The 19,475-nt window shown below is 53.5% G+C and overlaps 1 protein-coding gene across 4 annotated transcripts; it reads left to right on the forward strand.

Annotated features, from left to right (window-relative positions):
* Positions 1 to 4,914: 4,914 nt before the first annotated feature.
* Positions 4,915 to 19,209, forward strand: KCNA2 (potassium voltage-gated channel subfamily A member 2). Of its 4 annotated transcripts, none has more exons than XM_058303065.1 (3): positions 4,915 to 4,994; positions 7,178 to 7,515; positions 7,968 to 19,209. In XM_058303065.1, the coding sequence occupies exon 3, from the start codon at positions 8,130 to 8,132 to the stop codon at positions 9,627 to 9,629; it is 1,500 nt and encodes a 499-aa protein (XP_058159048.1). In that variant the 5' UTR covers positions 4,915 to 4,994; positions 7,178 to 7,515; positions 7,968 to 8,129; the 3' UTR covers positions 9,630 to 19,209. The 4 variants fall into 4 exon arrangements, with proteins under 4 accessions (XP_058159048.1, XP_004484076.1, XP_004484077.1 ...); XM_004484019.4 differs by lacking the exon at positions 4,915 to 4,994 and adding an exon at positions 5,433 to 5,620; XM_004484020.5 differs by lacking the exon at positions 4,915 to 4,994 and adding an exon at positions 6,502 to 6,719.
* Positions 19,210 to 19,475: the final 266 nt, after the last annotated feature.

Here is a 19,475-nt window from a genome sequence, read left to right on the forward strand (position 1 = left end):
CAGCCGGTAGGTAAGTGGGGATGTCTCCACAGTAAGAGGAACAGGAGAGAGAAGCAGGCTTGGAGGTGGAGCTGAGGAGTGTGCGGCTCAGGGCAGAGGCCTGGGCTGGGGAAGTCGGCTCGGCTGCCTGCGGCACAGGCCCAAGGGGCTGGACAGAGCCCCAGAGCCACTGCTCGCTGGCTCGAGCTGGGACCACTGTGAGCAACTGGGACCCCATTTCAATGGGATCATCGGGGGACTGGCTGTAGAACATGGGCTGTCCCTCTCCTTTAGAGTCGCCTCCCCCATCATCCAGGCCATCCTGGGCAGCCCGAGTGAGCCAGGACAGCGTCAGAAAGGGCCCCGGTGACACAGCGATGGAGGTGGGGCACTGCCAGCTTCCGTGGGAACCATCCTCCGTGGGACAGCTGAAATCACAGGCGCTCAAGGCCTCTGGCCCGGGATGCAAAAGGCATCTGCTGTCATCACAAAGCGTGCGCACTGCCATTTCCAGTATGGAAAGTGGCAGCGGTGGTGATGATGATGATGATGATAGATACTATTCAGTATTCACTAAGGGCTTGACACCCTTTTAAGTGTTTTACATTCAGAGTCACACAACGAAAATTTACATTTGAGGAAAGTGAGTCCTGGAGCTAAAATGTGACAGGGCTGGGATTAGGTCCCCAGTCCCCAGTGGCTGTAGCTCAACCACTAGGCTATTCTGCCTGTGGGTTAATGGCAGTGGTCTGATTTGAAGACAACTGAACAGTGCCTGACACACAGTAGTAACCCCAAAATGTGAGGGAGAGTCTGTTTAAGTTTCCTCGATTGCGCAATCAAATACCATGCAATGGGAAAATATTAGCTCAAGGTTTTGAGGCAAAGAGAAAGTCCAAATCAAGGCATCGAAATGTGATGCTTTTTTCCCAAAGACTGGCATCCGGGGGCTGGCTATTGGCCATCCCAGGTCCTGGCCTCCTCTGACACATGACAATGCACATGCCGGCCTCTTCTGGCCTCTCATTTCTCTTCCAGTTTCCTCGAATTTCAGCTTCTTATTTCCTGTGGCTTTCTCTCTTTCTGTCTAAATTTCATTCTGCTTAGAGAGGACTCCAATAATAGGATTATGACCCATCCTGATTGGGCTGGGCTATACCTTCACTGAAATAACTTCCTCAAAAGTTCCTGCTTACAGGGGGCTCACACCCAAGGAGTGGATTAAGATTAAGAGCACGTCCCTCTGGAGTGTATACCGCTCTGAACCGCCGTAGGTCCATCTCCTTCACCCATTCCTTAATATGTTCTTTCATTTGGCCAGCATTTGCAGTACAATGGGAAGTGTGTAGCAGTCGATTTAAAAACATCAATAATTCAGGATGAGAGCCAGAGTCCAGGTCTCCATACAGGAGCCCCTTAGAGACAGCTGGCGTTAATCTTGGAAGCCTCCCTGTAAGAGACAGACCTTGACTTCTGAGTCAAAGGAGAAGCCCTTACACAGGTAGGGAGCTGGAGCTGCCCATTTCACTTCCAGGGGATGTCCTCAAGTGTTGGCCGCAGCAGGCATGGTACAACTGGCACCATCAGATGCCAGCAGCAGTGCTGACCAGGCTTTTGGCTCTTCCCAGCATGGTCACAGCCTTTGTCCTTTAGTGCTAACAGTGAGATTTTAATACACACTGATAATACACACTCCCTCCCTCCCTCTCTTTAAACCCTGTGAAGCAGGGAAAGGGTATATAGTTCAGTGGCTGAGCACCTGCTTCCCATGTACGAGGTCCCGGGTTCAAGCCCCAGTACCTCCCCCAAAAAAAAAAAAGCAACAAACTATGAAGCAAGGGGGCAAACGCTAGCCTTCCTATTTTACAAGCAAACGGTTGCACAGAAAGTTCAAGTGTTTGGCCTTGGGTCACACAGCTCCATGTCCATGGCTGCTTGAGAAGACTAAAACCCTGGCTATAACCGTGATCAGATGTTCTGCCAGGGTGAGGGATAAGAGAGGAGGAGCCTGTGGGTCCTGAAGGCCCCCCCACTGCCTCAAGTCCCTCCGTGTGAACAGTTAATCACCACCAGCACCCACCCCCTTCTAAAAAGTCCTCCGTCAGACGGGGGCTGTGCAGGCGCGGCCCAGTCTGCTGAATGGACTCCCTGTCCCGAAGCCCTGGAATTGCCCCTAGAATCGTGGCACCCAGCTCACAGTGAAAACGACAGCAGAATGGCGTGGGGACTTGTGGAGTCAGACCGTCAAGAGTTCAATCCCGGCCTCGCCGCTCATCAGCTAAATTACCCTGGACAGTTGTCCTGTCTGAGCTCCAGCCTCTCCATCTATAAAATCGAGCAATGGCATCTTTCCCACTGGGGCTTGCAAGGATTAAGTCAAACCACCTGTGGAAAGCGGTCAGCCCGGGTCTGGAATGCGGGCGGCGGGGTTAGCGTCTTTCCGTCCTTCCGTGCCTCCCCTGGCCTGCCTGCCCCTGCGCGAGAGGGGGCTGTGTCCCCACAGCCCGTGGGTAAGTCGGGGCAGGGGCATCAAGCAGAGGGGGGCAGCACGCAGGGAAGGAGAGCTGGTCCCCCTGGCATGGCGCCTGAGGAGGGCGCTCAGGGCGTCCTCTCCATTCATAAGTTGGAGCTCTGTGCATGGGACGGGGAGGCTGGTCTGCACAAGCCGTCACAGCCCCTCCCTCAAATGACTGCTGTCACGGAGTACGGGAGCCATCGGCTCCCCGGGTTGGGCAGGGGCAGGTCACTGTCTGTGGCCATCACCACGGTCCTGCCACTTTGCCGAAAACAAGCTTTCCTTAAGCGGGAAACCAAACTAAGGAGAAGGGAGTGTTCTTTGAGGGTCTCCACCCTGTCCAGAAAGGGATCCAGGGACCCTCTGGCTCCTCTTTTGTGGCCTAAATTAAGAAATTGCAACCATTATAAGGCTGGAAAGGGGGCAAATGTTGATTAAGCACTTACCAGCTTAACCAACCAATTAAACTAGCTGACTGACCATTCTAAAGAGTTATGTTAATCCTTACTAGCCTGTGAAGTAGGTTTTACTGTTCCACTTGACAAATTAGGAAACAGGTTCAGAGAGGTTAACTAACTTGCTCACATTCACACAGCTAGCAAGCATCGGACCTAGGAACTGGACCCAAGCTCTTATTCTTAGCAGCACTGACAAACGCAGGTACCTAGTTTTGGGGGCTGCGAGCCAAACCCTGTATTCTGAAACAACTCTTGCTTGCTTGCTTGCTTGCCTTCTTCCTTCCTTCCATCCCTCCCTCCTTCCTTCCTTCCTTTTTCTTTCTCTTCCTTCCCTCCTTTCCTTTTCTTTCTTTCCCTTCCTTCCTTCCCTCCCTCCCTCGCTCCCTTCTTCCTTCCTTCCTACCCTCCTTCCTTCCCTACTCTTCTAGTTATGTTACTTTTGCTTTTTCTTGTTTGCTATCCACATTTAGATCAGGCTTTAAAGGAGGGAGCTGGGAAAATGACATATGCCCCGAAGTCAAGTCAGGCGCTAGTAAGGGGTCAAGGAAGATTCCAGTGAGAAAAAATGAAATTCAAGGGCTGCTCATTCCATCCCAACAGCATGCACAGCCTGGAGCCACAGAGACCCGATTCAAGTGCCCAAGCCACCACTTGGTAGCTGTGTGACCTCGGGTAGGCTATGTCCCCTTCTCTGCCTCAGTGTCCTCTCCTGTAAAATAGCACTAATGTAGGAACTGCCTTCAGAGTTGTGAGGATTAAATGTCTCACGGGGGCGAGCTGCTGGAGAGAGTGTCTAACCTCAGCGAGTCCTTGTCACCAATTAGCATGATTGCTTATTCTCCCTCAAAAGCTTTGCTCTGTCCATGTCTTTGGTTTTAACATAAAAGGGCAAAGAAAATGTATAGACATGATCAAAGAGATATGCATGGAGGAGCTATATCATTTTATACGTGTGTGTGTACCATTACATATATGTGTGTACACACACGCACACCCAGTGTGGCAAGGAGGAATGGCGGAGCACTGCGCTGGGGAGCTGCGTCTGGAGGACACTTTGGCTGAATGGGGTAGGAATGGCTCAGACCACAGGGGAAGTGGAGGGTGGGGCCAGCCAGGAAGCAGAGAGGATAAGCCGGGGGCTAGAAGGCCTGAGGGGCTTTCCCAGCGAAGCAGCGTGGAGAAACCCATCGTTTATTACTGAGTGTCTGCTGCGTGCTCACACTTTCCATGTGACAACCTGGGAGGTATCCTCATTTGGCAGATGAAGATACTGAGGCCTGGGAAAGAGAGCTCGCTTGTCTAGAAACAGGCAGCGCTCTAAGTCCAGGCCTGACCGACGCCTAAACGTCCCCCCGGCCTACTCTGGCTGGGGCCTTGGGGCCCAGCTTCAAGGGCCCCTCAACCCAGCCTGCCTTGCCTGATGGTCATCCCCAAGTTCCCTGAGTTCCCTGCTCTCCCAGAGCATGGAGATGAGGGTGCCCCCTGAGCAGGGAGTGCCCAGCAGGGCCTTTCCCATCCCACAGCCCCCTCTGAATCCAGGGCAGGGGCCCACAGCAGAGTCTGAGCCAAAGATACCTATGTTTGGAGTCCCTGTCTGGTGGTTCTGATAAGGACCTGGAGAGCAGAACTAGAGGGCCCTGGGGGGTGTCAGGCACACCCCCAGTGCACCCCTGGATCTTCTCAGACCCCCATCTGAGCAGAAGGCAGGCCAGCCAACCCACACACATCTTCTCAAGAGCCAAGGATGGCCTTCTCTGCCCGGCCCAGCGTGCTGTGAGCTGCACTCCCAGTTTCAGAGCCCCTTGGGCCCCTGAGTGTGAAAGCTCTGCCAGGGGGCCCTCTCGAGGTAGCCTTCACCTCGGGCAGCCACACGTCCCAGCCTTGCCTGTCCTGGTCCTGCAGGGAGGGCTCCGAGGGGGCCGGCTCTGCGGTTCTGCTGGTTGCAGCGACTCCTGCCGGAGGGGGCGAAGACAGCAGCGAGCTTCCGCCTCACTGCGGGCCGCACCTGCTGCATTCCCCTGCAAAGCCGAGGCTCCGGCTGGGTAAGGGGAAGGTGGGAGGCCGAGCTGGAGGAGGGGGCGCGGCGGCGCGGGAAGCCAGGGGAGGGTCTGCAGATCCTATCTGGCAGCCTTGTAATAATAGCAACACATCTCCCGCGGGGCTGGCTCCCTGCTCCCTGCTCGGGCCCGGGATAGATACTATTGATTGTTTCCTCCTTGCCTACTTCATTATGTTGGCCAGAGCCTCAGGAGCGCTCCTCAACTTCTGCCCCCTCCACCTCTCCGGGTCCCCGTTCCCCGGCCACGGCAGCACCCGACAGCTCTCCACGAGGTTCTGGTTAGTCACCTGGGTTCTGCCAAAGAATGGGGTGTTTCCCTCTTAGGTTGGGGACCGAGGCCCGCGGTCCCCAACTAGGTGACCGGCTCTGGCACCCGCCGGCCCCTTTAATTCCAGTTCGCTGGCGGGCCAGGTGCGGCGCTGCGTGGCGCGGTGCGGCGCGGTGCAGCTGCGGGCGGCGGCCGGGTGCTCTGTACGCACCGCCCGCGGGACTGCAGAGCCGGCTCCCGGCTGGCCGCCCGCACCCCCACCGCGGCCGCCCGCAGCCGCAGTTCAGCCGGCGCTTGCCACAAGCCACGATCATGGAGGCTCCGGCTGCCACTCCGGAAGGGTAAATCGGTGCCGGCGTGCCGCGGCGCGCGCTGCCTCCTCCGGCCGAGGCTGCGGGGCCGAGAGGGGCTGCGGGGCCGAGAGGGGCTGCGGGGCGCCGGTGGGCGCAGCCAGCAGGGCGGAGGGCTGGGACTGAGGCCCCGGCGGGCGAGCGGGTGCCGACCCCCGCTGTCTGCCCGGCGGATTCCGGGACCCGGGCTGGAGAGGGGGGTTGGGGACTTGCGCCCTGCGGAAGCAGAGTGCACGAAATGGGTTCGGGGACCCTCTGGGGTGTGCGGGGCTGGGGCGGCGGGCGCGCAGCGGAGCTGGCTGGTTATGGGAAGTGCAGCTGACAGCATAACCATGTCTGGTAAATAGCGCGGGTTGGTAGGCTCTGAATCACTTGGGACCGCCGGGCGGCATTCGCCTCTCGGGCACTGACTGAATACGACTTTGCAGCAGAGAAAGGCTGCTTTTTCCCCGGGGCCTCGGGCTGCCGCGGAGCCCCCGCGCCGATGTGGGGGGAGCTGAGATCTGCGGCAGCCGCGCAGGACGACCCACCTCGCACACCCGAGTTGGGGCTCCGGGGTTTCCGGGTGGAGATGGCCTCTCGGCTGGACCCCGGGGCAAAAGAGCTGGGCTGCGTTCCGGCCCGCCACGGGAGCCGATCGGGCCGGGCAGGAGAGGGTTAAGGGGGTGCTCGCCGCCGCGGCCAGATGGAGGGTCCAGTTTGCCGGCGCGTCGCACAGCAGAGTGGGGAGCGCGCGGGGAGGAATCCCGGCCTGAGCCCGAGCCGACGCGGGGAGGGCTCGGACCCCTCCCAGCCTGGGGGCCGGCGGGATTGGGCCGGCAGGGGGCCAGCCCGGAAGCTGGCTTCCTCCAGGGCCCCCCCACCCCTCTCTCGCGGCTGCCCACCCGCTTCGCAGCCAGGCAGACTGAGCGTTTGCTCTGCGCTCTCTGCCGAGGACATGCGAGGGATTTTCTCTTGGGGGAAAAACATCACCGGTCGAGCGCTGCCCAGCTCAAATGCCCCCCAGCGCGGAGGGAGGCTTGCGGCCCGGGGATCCCGGGGCGAGAGTGCGTTCGCGGACGCGGGCAGCTTTCCTACAGGCAACCTTGGGGTGTGTGGGGTCTTCCTAGTTGAGCGCTGAGGGAGAGGGGGTGACGTCTTCTCCCAGGACCCCGTGGAGGTCAGAGCCGTCTTCTGGCTGCAGTGAGCCCAGCCTTCCCCTGGGGAGACCCGGTGCCCGGGAAGGGGGAGGAGTTATGCTTTGCCCAGAGAGTCCCTCCTGGTGGCAGCTGAGAAACTGGGGATGTGGCTCGCCCAGGGAGGCCCCTGGAGGAGACAGGCTGGGCCCAGCTTGCAGGATTTTTTCCCTGGGAGAAATCGCTTCAAGCTGATGAGAAGCCTGCCCTGAGCTGGCTGGGAGGCTGAGGGATAGTTTGCCGGCGTGGTACCAGGATGGAAGGTGGGCCTGGGAGCCTGTCCCCGTCAGTTGGTGCAGCTGCCAGAACTCTCCTAAATCTGGGCACCAGCTCCCCAGAAACCCTGGTTCCACCTTGCTGCTGTTTTTTCCAGGCAACGTCACACCTCCTGAGGACAGCCAGGAGGACTCCAGCTTTTGCTGAGCTTTGCACCTTGCCTGCTTCCTTTCCAAGGCTCCAGACCCAAGCTCTCCTGTCCTGGAGACCCGCGCACGCCTGGCCGGGCTCCCCACCGCCCTTCCAGCCCAGCCCAGCCCTGGAGCTCACCTCTAGGACCTGGAGCCTGCCCTCCTGCCCAGAATGACTCACCATTATTTCTAGCTCGGGGAGAAGACGTGATGGGGAGCTGGGCTGCCTGTTTGTATATCTAGGATTCCCGCAGCAGCTGATCCACTCTGCAAGAGACCGCGCTTCAGATCCCTGCCTGGCCAGGTAAATCCATCTGCTGTTTGATAACCGCCATGTGTAGAGTCAGTCACTGGGGTGGGGGCAATGAGGGGAGACCCAGGCCCAAGATCTCCAGCTGGGATGCCTACGCAGGGTGCAGGTATTTGTAAGACAGTACTTCAGTGCCTGGAGATGGCTCCCTTCTAGTCTCCTAAGCTGGGGTGACCCCTCATGCAGCCTGGGTGGTGCAGAGGGGCCCTGGACCAGCTACCTTCCCTCGGGGCAGAGCATGCCAGAGCTTCCTGGAGACACTGTCACCTGCTCCCCTCGGAGCCCCTGCCGGGTTACAAGGAAGAAGCACATTTTGCTTTTTTGTCTGGGGTTGGTGGTGGTGATGTTTCTGAACTCATGGCTGAGAGATGGGAGGCGAAAAGCAGCGGCCCGGGTCGGGCTGCCAGAGCCGAATGGTCTCATGCCCTTCACTGTCTGTCTTTCAGCCCGGCGAGGCTGTCTCTCCAGCTGGCAGAGGGCCCCCGGGCTCTCCCACTGGAGCCCAGGCCAATGCTTCTGCGTTCCCTCGGGCTCTTAGCAGCACGCTGAGCTCCCCGCCGCCCGGCAGCTGGAAGGCGTAGTGTGAGGCACTTCCCTCGGTCCCCATTATGACAGTGGCCACCGGAGACCCAGCGGACGAGGCTGCCGCCCTCCCCGGGCACCCGCAGGACACCTATGACCCAGAGGCAGACCACGAGTGCTGCGAGAGGGTGGTGATCAACATCTCTGGGCTGCGGTTCGAGACCCAGCTGAAGACCTTAGCCCAGTTTCCCGAGACCCTCTTAGGGGACCCGAAGAAACGGATGAGGTACTTCGACCCACTCCGAAATGAGTACTTTTTCGATCGGAACCGCCCGAGCTTTGATGCCATTTTGTACTACTACCAGTCGGGGGGCCGGCTGAGGCGCCCCGTGAATGTGCCCTTAGATATATTCTCCGAAGAAATTCGGTTTTATGAGCTGGGAGAAGAAGCGATGGAGATGTTTCGGGAAGACGAAGGCTACATCAAGGAAGAAGAGCGTCCGCTGCCGGAAAATGAGTTTCAGAGACAGGTGTGGCTCCTCTTTGAATACCCCGAGAGCTCAGGTCCTGCCAGGATTATAGCCATCGTGTCTGTCATGGTAATCTTGATCTCAATCGTCAGCTTTTGTCTTGAAACCTTGCCCATCTTCCGGGATGAGAACGAAGACATGCACGGTGGCGGAATGACCTTCCACACCTATTCCAACAGCACCATCGGGTACCAGCAGTCCACTTCCTTCACCGACCCCTTCTTCATTGTCGAAACCCTCTGCATCATCTGGTTCTCCTTTGAGTTTCTGGTGCGGTTCTTTGCTTGTCCCAGCAAAGCCGGCTTCTTCACCAACATCATGAATATCATTGACATCGTGGCCATCATCCCCTACTTCATCACCCTGGGGACCGAGCTGGCCGAGAAACCAGAGGACGCCCAGCAGGGCCAGCAGGCCATGTCGTTGGCCATCCTCCGTGTCATCCGGTTGGTAAGAGTCTTTCGGATTTTCAAGTTGTCCAGACACTCCAAAGGTCTCCAGATTCTAGGTCAGACTCTCAAAGCCAGCATGCGAGAATTAGGCCTCCTGATCTTCTTCCTGTTCATTGGGGTCATCCTTTTCTCTAGTGCGGTCTATTTCGCAGAGGCCGATGAGCGCGAGTCCCAGTTCCCCAGCATCCCAGATGCCTTCTGGTGGGCAGTTGTCTCCATGACAACCGTAGGCTATGGAGACATGGTTCCAACTACCATTGGGGGAAAGATTGTGGGTTCCCTGTGTGCAATCGCAGGTGTGTTAACCATTGCCTTACCGGTTCCCGTCATAGTGTCCAATTTCAACTACTTCTACCACCGGGAGACAGAGGGAGAGGAACAGGCCCAGTACTTGCAAGTGACGAGCTGTCCAAAGATCCCATCCTCCCCTGACCTAAAGAAAAGTAGAAGTGCCTCGACCATTAGTAAGTCTGATTACATGGAGATCCAGGAGGGGGTAAATAACAGTAACGAGGACTTTAGAGAGGAAAACTTGAAAACCGCCAATTGCACCTTGGCTAACACAAACTATGTGAATATTACCAAAATGTTAACTGATGTCTGATTGAGACCCATTCACACACTCACAGCTCAATGGAACTACTGCAGATACTGCGTAACAGCCGACACTGTAGCCGGTCTATTCCACAGTGTGTATCTGGTTCTGCATGGAAAGCAATAGTCGTGCAAGTGACTTTTGATCTTTTGATTTTTGATTTAGAACACAGAATATCTTTCATGAACATTTTCATCACCAACTTATGGGTTTCCAAAGATTGGAGTCACCTATGGAGCCAGGATTCAGAAAGGCATAGTCAGGCCCCCTCATGTCAAAGACACAACCCACCACATCAGTGCCACCTTTCCTTCCTAATTAAATGCACACGACACCCGGGAGAAGCACCCCCACCCCCATACACCCTCATCACCCCATTTTGAGCCCACCTCCCTCTTCACAGAGGAAAACCATCATGGTTTAGCTTTAAAGCTTGGTTATTCTTCAAAAGGTCATTCCAGTTTTTTGCATTGAAAAGAACACACAGTCCTGTGAATTGGAATGACTTTCTGTGTCACAGGCTGGGTTTGTGAATTGCAGTTGCCAAGTAGATGCTCCGGAGGCTTGTGTTTCATAATGGAAAATGCTGCATTCGGCTTTTTCTCTGCAGTGTCGATGTGAGGGAAGCCCGAGGGAGGGACAGTTAGTGTGACCAGTGTTGTCAAGTTTCACATCGTCTCCCATAGGCCTACCGAGAGAAGCCAGCGGACCAAGGGGCCTCTAAGCTTCAGATGTCCCCATTTTTGCAGGCTTCGGGGTCGCAAAAACATGCCTGATTTCTTCGTTACACTGTAGTTTGTAGACATCTACTTCCCTAGAGCTGTGGCCTCAGCTACCCTGACACTGCAGTGAAATTTACCAGTGATGCAATAGCGCTGCATGGGTGTTTGTTGCATGAATCTCAATATTTAAATCACAGGAGATAACCTATTTTCTTAGTAGCCTACACAGTATTCACATTTAGAATATTAATAACCTTGGAATGGCATTGAAAAAGGACCCCCCCCATCCCAATCTCCACCCCATCAGAAGGCCTCGATCAGGGGGGAAAAAATTTCCTTCTGATTGAGGACCCCATCTTTGGGATGGGGAATCAAAACTTCTGGCCCTCCTGCTCACCCTGTCCCCGTTCTTTCAAACATGGGGGCACAGACCTCTGCAGAACCAGGAGAGCGAGCAGGAGAAGCAGTGTCTAAACCCCTCCCCTGGCTGCACCTTAGGAATTAACCTGGTCATGCATGATTGTGCAGATGGCCAGGACATCTGATCCGTGGACCCAACGTGTATGTGTGTGCCACACATACCGAATAGCTCTTTCACGTGTCCTCCACCTAGGTAGCTCTAGAAATAATTGCATCGAAACATTGTATAAGCTTATGCAATATTTTGACACAGGGCAATTTATGCATGTGTTTGACTATGTGCACTAGAGTGTATATATACACACACACATACATATATACACATGCACATGTGTGTATATGTATATATGTATAACTACACACATATATATACATTCATTCTCTGTAGTTCAGGTTCAGGAGCAAATCCACTGCTTGGTGGGTTGGTTGTCTAAGAGGCCTAATGGGTTAATTTGTCTCATTGGTAACCCCACCGGGCTTGGGTTTGCTGCCATTGCCTCAGAGACCCCAGTCTTCAAGGATTCTTGGACGTTAGAATTGTCTTTCTGCCCTCCATGTGCTGCAGCTTCAGTGTCCCACGGCTGAAGCTTGTCTTACAGAGTACACAAGGCCCACGGGCCCTCCCAGCTCCAGCTCTCCTGGGCCACACCCACCCCCGGCCTCCTCGCTAAGGTCCTTCGTGTTAATCATCTCCATCCTCATCTTTCCCCACCCCCCGTGGTTTGTATTATCATTTGGCTCTGCCTCAGTTACTTTCAGGAACCCTTCCCTAAAGAGCCAGAATGGATCCGCTGCTTTGAAACCGAGCGCGCCAAGGAGTAGGACTTCCCTGGAACCAAATTCCACTGGTCTGGACTTAAATGGAGCCTCCTCCGTGTGGAAAGATCTAAAGCCGGGGACCAAGGGATGGAGTCCCCACGTGATCCAAAGGCATCCTTTTGATTGCCAGACTCAAACTATCTCCCCACAAAACTGGCAACCAGAGCTGCTTAAAAAGAACCAGCAGGTAGAGCGTGAATGAGCCCCTGCACAGCCTAAATAAAGACAGAGAACAGGTAGGCTCTCGATCAGGTCAGGGTGGGGGCGGCTTTTGCCTCTCCGGTCTGGGCTTCTTTGCCTTTCGACATAGATGGCCTGGATTCCCAGCCTCAGTGAGTTGTGGTCATCGGGCTGATGGTCCAGGGGTGGCTCCAGTGTAGCTGTTTATAGCCTACCACGGTCTTGGGGTGGGGGCACCAGCTCAGGGAGCTAGGCCCGGGGTGCTCATTTGTTCCTGGCCCCCCGCGTCCCCAGGTGTCTGCAGGACGCCCTGTGCCCAGCACAAAGCCTCTGTGCTTCTCGTCCTCCCCTTCGCGGGAGGTGGTGCTGAATTCCCAAGGCTCAGGGTGGGAGGTCCCAGACCTTTCGAAAACAGAAGGTAAAGCAGCCCACACCTGAGGCCTAGGATGGGGGTCGACACTTTGTCACCATGTGCTTGGCCTAGGATTAAAAGATGTTCACACACACACATACACCGCAAGATGGATAGACACACTGACACCACATGTACACAAATACAAAACATGTAACACACAGGCAAAATACCCAGAGACTAAATAGAGGTAAATGGCATGCACAGAAGATATACTGTTATACCTATATACACAATCTGCACACTCAGCACAGGCATAGAATGTCTTTACTAATACAGAACATATACTATGTACAGATAACACAACCTGCGACACATGCAAAATACACAATAAATAGATGGACGCAATGGATATACACAAAAAACACACAAAGGAGACTATTATTTCTGCACACAAAATACAAACTCAATATATACACACAATGCATTAACTCAGATACACAAATTACAGCTTACAAGTCTGAGGACACACATGATAATACATGAAATGCATACGTGCCCCCAGATCCATACTTCTGTCCCCAGAGCTGTAAGTTAACAGGCGATAAACAAAAGATCATATTTAATCACCCTTCCCTAGCCTGTCTTTACCCCTCAATAGCCTTCAAGGAGTCTCTTCCTCTGGTCTCTTCTCTCCTTTGCTCCCCCCAGATTTCAGTCCTCAGAAGTGACTCCTGAGGCTTCAAGCAGATCTCTGATGGAGACAGGGAATCTCATGGGGTTTCTACCTATTCACCTTCCTCCCCCCAGAAGCTGGGTGTGGGTTGTGGAAGGACCTGGGATAGGTGGCAGCCTAACACAGACTCCTTGCCATGCACTTTTCTTCAAAGCAAATCTACATGGACAATCCACTAGCCCAGCTCCCCCTGCGCCCAGCACCTGGGGATCTCTGGATTCAGGCCCATTCTCTTGAAAGCAGTGGTGGCCCAAGGAAACTGCAGGATCTTGGGCTCAGAACCAGGCTGAAGAGGCTCGCAATGTTCTCTAAGTCTACAAGGCCCTATTACCCCCTCCAGCCCCAACAACTTTGTGGAGAGCCAGGTCAGAAAGCCAAGATTGGATACAGGCTTGTCCCTTAAAATGGGTCACCTTTCCTTGCTTGTGGCTCTTCACTGGCTGTTGGGCATAAACCCGATGGGATCAACACTGGGTGCCCCTCTCCCCACCAGGCGTTCCTTCCCCTTGCCAGGGCTCCACCTTGGTGTGCTGCCTCCCATCCAGTTGTGTGCCTTGAGGAAACACAAACCAATTCAGCTTAAGTAAAACATGACCGAGGACATAAACCTAATGCTAACCAAGCAAACAGCCTCCATTTTTAAAAGGGCCTGATTTTTATTATAGATGCTAAGACCAGATTTAAAGACTTTTGAAGATGGTCCACCATTTTGGATTACCCCTTGGAGCTGGTTCTTCCCCGTTAGCAGGACCAGCTGAGAGCTGGGTGCCTCTTGGCAGGGGCTTCACCTCAAATGGAAGTTGGGAGTTGAAGTCAGGCCTCGGATCCGAGGGTGCTGGGCTCAGGCCACGTGCTCTCTACGGACGCGGCCATCCCAGGCGGTCTCACTCTTCCCCTCTAACGGTGGTCGTGAGTCCCAATCTCTATGGAGGAAGCAGCAGCAGCAGGCAATGGACTTGTGGGTTCAACGCTTGGTCTTTGGTGCAACACGCTAGAACCTGTGTTTCCAAATCAAGATTCCAGTATTTTCTTTAGCTTCATCACATGCGTCTGTGGACACAGAGTTTCAGGAAAGTTGGAGTTTCAGGAGTCTGACGAGAAAGTGGCCCAGGAGAGGGGGTGTTGTGGGGGTGGGGTTATCAGGAAGAGAGGGAAACTGAGTGGATGAAATTTCAGAGTAAACTTTGCAGGAGCCCAAATTTCACTGAGGACGCCATTGAGGCTCTGTGCTTCCTGGAGCTTGTGTGGTATTTGACACAGTCTTCCGTCCTCTCGGCTTCCCTCTGGGCCTCTCAGCAATGCCTCTGAGAGGCTGTAGGTGTGCCACCACGAGGCTAGACTCCAAGGGAGTTGCGGTCTGGTGTGGACAGGGCTCCCGTGGCAGCTTTATTGGCCTGAACCCCCCGCCTGGGTGTTCATGCTGCTAGACCACACGCAGAGGGCTGCAGGATGAGCTGACCTCGCCTGCTGTCCCTGCAGCTCTTGCTGCATTGTAGTGAGGTCTTTGGCAATGTACGTCCTCATGGTCAGCCATAAATATCAGTGCCGGCCCATGTGGGGAGAAGGCAGTGCCCTCTGGGGATGCTCAGGCTGGGGTTTCAGCACAGACCACAGTAGTAGAGAGGAGAGGTAGAGGCTGGCATCCCCCATAAGAAACTATAGCACATTTTGCAAATGGCATATGAGGCCGGTACCAACACCCACCATGCAGGCAAGAGGAGCACAGTGCTCTGAGTTGTCTCTGACGACACTGAGTCCAGCTCCAGCTCTCCTGAGGCCCGTTGTCCTAGTGGTGATGGCCACCTGGTCTGACAGGGCTGGTCTGTGATAGGCTGTCCTGTTAAGGGTCCACATCCTTGGTTACACAATGGTGGTACCCTCAAGCCTGGCAAAGTGTTCATTGCAGGGTGTGAACTGATGACCTTAACCTCACCTGCCCCATCACCAGTCACCTGAGCCAACTAGCAGGGAGCTGGAAGCTGGGAACAGTCTCAGTGGCCATTGTGACCATAATCTGTATCCTCAGACTTGGCCCTTGTTGAGATCTACCCCATTCCCCCTCCAGAGCTGGGGGAAGTGGAGAATTCCCTCTCGGCTGGGATGGGTCTCTTCCTCAAACTAATCTAGTTTCCTCTTCCCTTCTTTCTGCTTCCCTTCCCACCAAAACTCAAGCTCCATCTCTTATAGTTTGTCTTTGAATATTTTTAAAGAGGAAAAGTGCAATAAAATCAATAGTGACTGTTTTCTTTAGCAATAGCTATTTCAAAATTTTGCTCTCAGGACTGAAAAGTGATAGAACTTGGATTATCAGATAATGCCCTCAGCTTCCGGGCATTCATTCACTGTCTTTGTAATTCCCTCTTCTTCCCATGCGGTAGCATGACCTCTGTCCTCTGAGGCTCTGGCCTTCCTGCTAGAATGTAAACATATGCATATGTGCAATGTATGAACAGGGAAGGTCACTCCGTCTCTCCCTGCGTGTACCTCTATCTGTGTCTCTATCTTTCTGCTTCTCTCTCTCCCTCCTGCTCTCACCCAGCTCCTTCTCAACCTCTAGGCACTGAACCTCGAGTTTGAGTGACCTCACGCAGCCCATCTCGTAGACTTTCAGTCCATCTGGCAGGGTGTAATGGAAGCCTGTGAGAAAACGCTTACCCATGGATAAGAATAAAGCATCCTGAGCCATTACAGAAGATCATTTCCATGCACTAAAAGCCATTACTTGATCCATCTGCTTCCCCTCCTCCCTTCCCCAAGGAGACGGATGCTGAGGGAATGTGGCCGGGAGGTTTGGCACCTGGGGTTGGTAGCCTGGACAGATTCGGGGGTTGCCCTCGGCTCTCCTTCAAAATAAGCTGACTTTCTTACAGGGATTCCACAAGTACAACGGAGGAAGGCAAGTTATTGTGGGTTTGGGTAGGGATCTACTGGCATAGAAGTTTGGGTGGTCAGGGCATGACAATGGGGAAGTAAGAACCTCACTGTTCACTACAGTGTGCAGCTGCACAAATATTTGCACACATAACCGGGAGCTTCGAAGGCAGCCCCTTTCCTGAAAAATCTGTGAGGTTAAATATTTAGACTGGACCATCAAGGAAGGCTGGCAACCCCAGAGTCCCATCCCATTCCAACTCAGTGTACCTTGCTCTATATATACATGTGTACAGCAAAACCTCAGTTAACTGATGGGAAAAGTCCTCAGGGAAGGGAGCATTCTGGTTGTTTTACAATTCTGATTGAGTAAGAATGGGGAAACATGCTCTGATTCAACCTTTGTTGCTGAAAAAAAAATTTCCTAAGTAGGTTAGTATACCTTTTCCTGCCTTAGTAAGTAGAGTGTGTGAAGATGACAGAAGACCTTGCATTGCTCAGGGTCAACATTCTAAAGCTCAGTGCTCCGTGTACGGAAGTGTAGATGGAGAAGACCAAAGAGATCAGCTGAATGTATGCTAGCTGCGTGATGTACCTGGAAGTTGGCCATTGAGGCACAACCTGGCTGGGAACTCATCTTGCTGTCATTTGCCTCTTTCTACTGAAAGTATGGTAAGAAAACATAATTCTAGTTCACCGAGGTTTCTGATTCATTGGCTCTTGAGTTATTAGAGGTGTTCCATATATACGTGTCTGTGTATATACATATGTATAGTATATGTATATATGTATATCATTATTTCAAAAATTAGGCAATTATCTATGGACCAACTCCCTTAATTTCACTAATGTGAAATAAATTTGGGCAATCCAAGGAATAAACTGCATTCATTTGAATTTTTAAAATGGCCTTCCTTGGCGTTCTTCCCACCTCTCCAGTTGGGCTCTTTATCTTCTGTGTAAGAACCTCTCTAGAAGGCTGTTCTTTCATAACAAAAGAATGGGCCCCAGGATCACCTCTTCCCCCCACTCCCCCTCCCCACAGGTGGCTGCCTGACTCAGGGATAAAAGGGAAGTCTGATCTCAGGGCCAGGTGCTTTATTCATTATCCTGTCTGCCCTGGTTGGCTGTAACTTCACCGTAAGGACCAGAAAAGGCATTTTGAGCTTTGTAGCCCTGGAGAAGTGGAAAGCGCTAAGATTTTTGCAAAGGTCTGATCTATTTAGCTTTCGCCTTGTCCATAGTGATGCCCTGGGTCTGAATTTCATGAGATCTGAAAGTAGCATGCTCAATGAAGAACAAAAATCCATCTCTGCCTCCCTTAAGGTGAGAGTTGTGTGGTAATCAGTAGAACCAACAAACCCATTCTGTTGTTGATAAGGACCAGATCCAGGTCAAGGGTGTGGGGATGAGAGGAGCTGCAATGCAGTTGCCTTTTTGGGGGTGAGCTGTGTACATGGTTATGGAAACAGCTGGGTGTGAGCTGAAACGTGCTCTCATTCTCCATCTCATCCAGCAGTGTGTTAGACCCGTGGAAGATCATGTTTCTCTCACACTCACCTCCTGCCTTTGACTGTGTGCACACTACCTGGATCAGGGCAGGGGGATTTGGTGTCTGGGACAATTGATGTGGCTCAGGGGTGTCTGCTATCTCCCCCATGCCCAGCAGCCCTCTGGGCTGGCCAGGCTGCCATGACCATGGAGTAGAAGCCCAAGAGCGTCTTAGAATGACCAACCGGTGATTTGGGGCCATTGAGGCTGTCTCTCTAGATGGCCACTTCACATACTGCATGAACCTCAGAGGGAAAACCGGGGTCACTTTCTGTGCGTCTCTGCTCTCCTAAAATAGTCAGATATATTCCAGACGAATGTGCAGCTGAGAGCTCCTCACATCGTTCCATTGATGGATGCACAGGGCAGGTGTGATTACATCATAATATGGACAGCTGCTGCAACATCGAGATAATTGGGAACAGTGTAGATGTGGCTGTGTTCTAAGACCTTTCATAGCTACCCAGAGGACTCGGTCCTCTTTCTCTTCTCAGTCCTCGTGAGAGGACTCTAAGCCCTGCTTCTCCTTGAAAATGACTCCCTAGATACAGACTGCCTTGTTTGTATGACTGCATAAACACTCTGGGCTGCTACAGAAAGCAAGAGGAGGGGCTGGGAGCAGGAACATATCCAGGGGCTTGTATTGCTACCAATTTCCATGTCAGCCAGTGACATTACTGCCTTTTCAGGTCATGGGGTACAGGGCAAGGACTTTGACCTGCCAGGTGGGGCTGGAAAGAAGCAAACCGGGATAGAAAAGCAAGAGGAGGGAGGTCTGTCTGTCTTTGGCAAGGGTGAGAGTCAGCTCCCGAGGTTGGAACATGCTCTGTGCTTGCCCCAGTTCTGCCTTCACGTGGGAGCCGGCGACCCAGTTTCCTTTCACTGTCGTGCTTGGATGGTTCCTTCATTTGAAGGGCCCCAGGAAGCTGGAAAGTCCCATGATCGAGCTCCAGCCTGCTGTGCAAATAATGCCCCTGCTGAATTGGCCTCTTCTTGGGTTTCTGCATCCCTGCACCCCTCTCTCCACTAATGGTGGTCTCAGAATGGGCAGGATTAATTTTGCCAGTCATAAAGGAAGATTCTAGCTTTCATCAGCGACATAACTGTACAGCTCGTGGAGGATGCTATTTCCTTTTCCAGACCCATGCGCTTATATAGGCTATCTCTGGATTCTGTAAATCTCTATCTGTATCTATCTATATACATACATATATATACATACATGCATATATATATATATGAATGGCCGCTCACTTTGGCTCACGCAGCACAGGTTCTAAGTGGGGTTGGCTCTGGCTTCCTTGCTGCTCATGCATGGCTGCAGCCATCCTCCTGTGTCTCTTCTCTGATAACTGCTGAAAACTCAAAGAAGAGAAGCAGATAAACAAGCCTCCCTGGGATCAATAGGAGAAGGAACTCCAAAGCTGAATGTAAAGCTTCGTAAGGATGATGCGGTAAGGGAACTGGGGTCTCCATGGTGATGAGAGACTGGGGACCAATGGGAACCGAAGGCGGAGCGGGACTAGTCGGGGCGACTCATGGGACTTGGGAGTCATTTAACTATTTGTTTGCTTCATGAAAATTTAGACACCAGCTCTAACTACATTGCACAGGACGTATAGGGGTTCTCATTCTTGCTGACATAGTCTGGAAGCTTTCAGCCCCACCAACACTGCCCCGCCCAGGACTTCCGCAGCTGAGAGTTCCTGTGTCAGTAGGGTTTGATACTTGTACAAAGATTATACATAGCCGTGTACATACGTGCCTCAGTGAGCATTGCCTGTCCACCTGCTCACGGGTGGACATAGACTTCGTAGAGCTCCAGTCTTTTGTAAATATCGGCACAAGTAAATAAATATATAAATATATATGACTGAGGATTTATTTTATCATTCTGTGTGAAATGAAAAAATAAATAAAATAAAAATTTTGACAGACCCTGGCCGTCTCCGCCTGCTTTCCAACCTGACGGCGGGATCCCAGTCCCCGCAACGCGCACAGGGCACGGGCCTCAGCCTGGCTCGGTCTCCGCGGCGAGGAAGGCCCAGCAGGGCGGGACGGCGGCGTCCGGGCCGCGTCAGGGTGAGCTCAGCCACGCGGCCACCCCGCCTGGGAGCCCGGAGCGGGCGAAGCGGAGGATGTGCAGAGGAGGGTGGGGGGAGCCCGAGAGCGCCGCGCCCCGGCCATCGGCGTCCTCCTCCGTG

Source organism: Dasypus novemcinctus, chromosome 9 (genome assembly GCF_030445035.2).
Source record: "Dasypus novemcinctus isolate mDasNov1 chromosome 9, mDasNov1.1.hap2, whole genome shotgun sequence".
In the NCBI taxonomy this organism is placed as follows: Eukaryota; Metazoa; Chordata; class Mammalia; order Cingulata; family Dasypodidae; genus Dasypus; species Dasypus novemcinctus.

What these genes read in the sequence shown, in the direction of transcription:
- KCNA2 (XM_058303065.1), top strand. Translation starts at nt 8,130, where the DNA reads ATGACAGTGGCCACCGGAGACCCAGCGGACGAGGCTGCCGCCCTCCCC.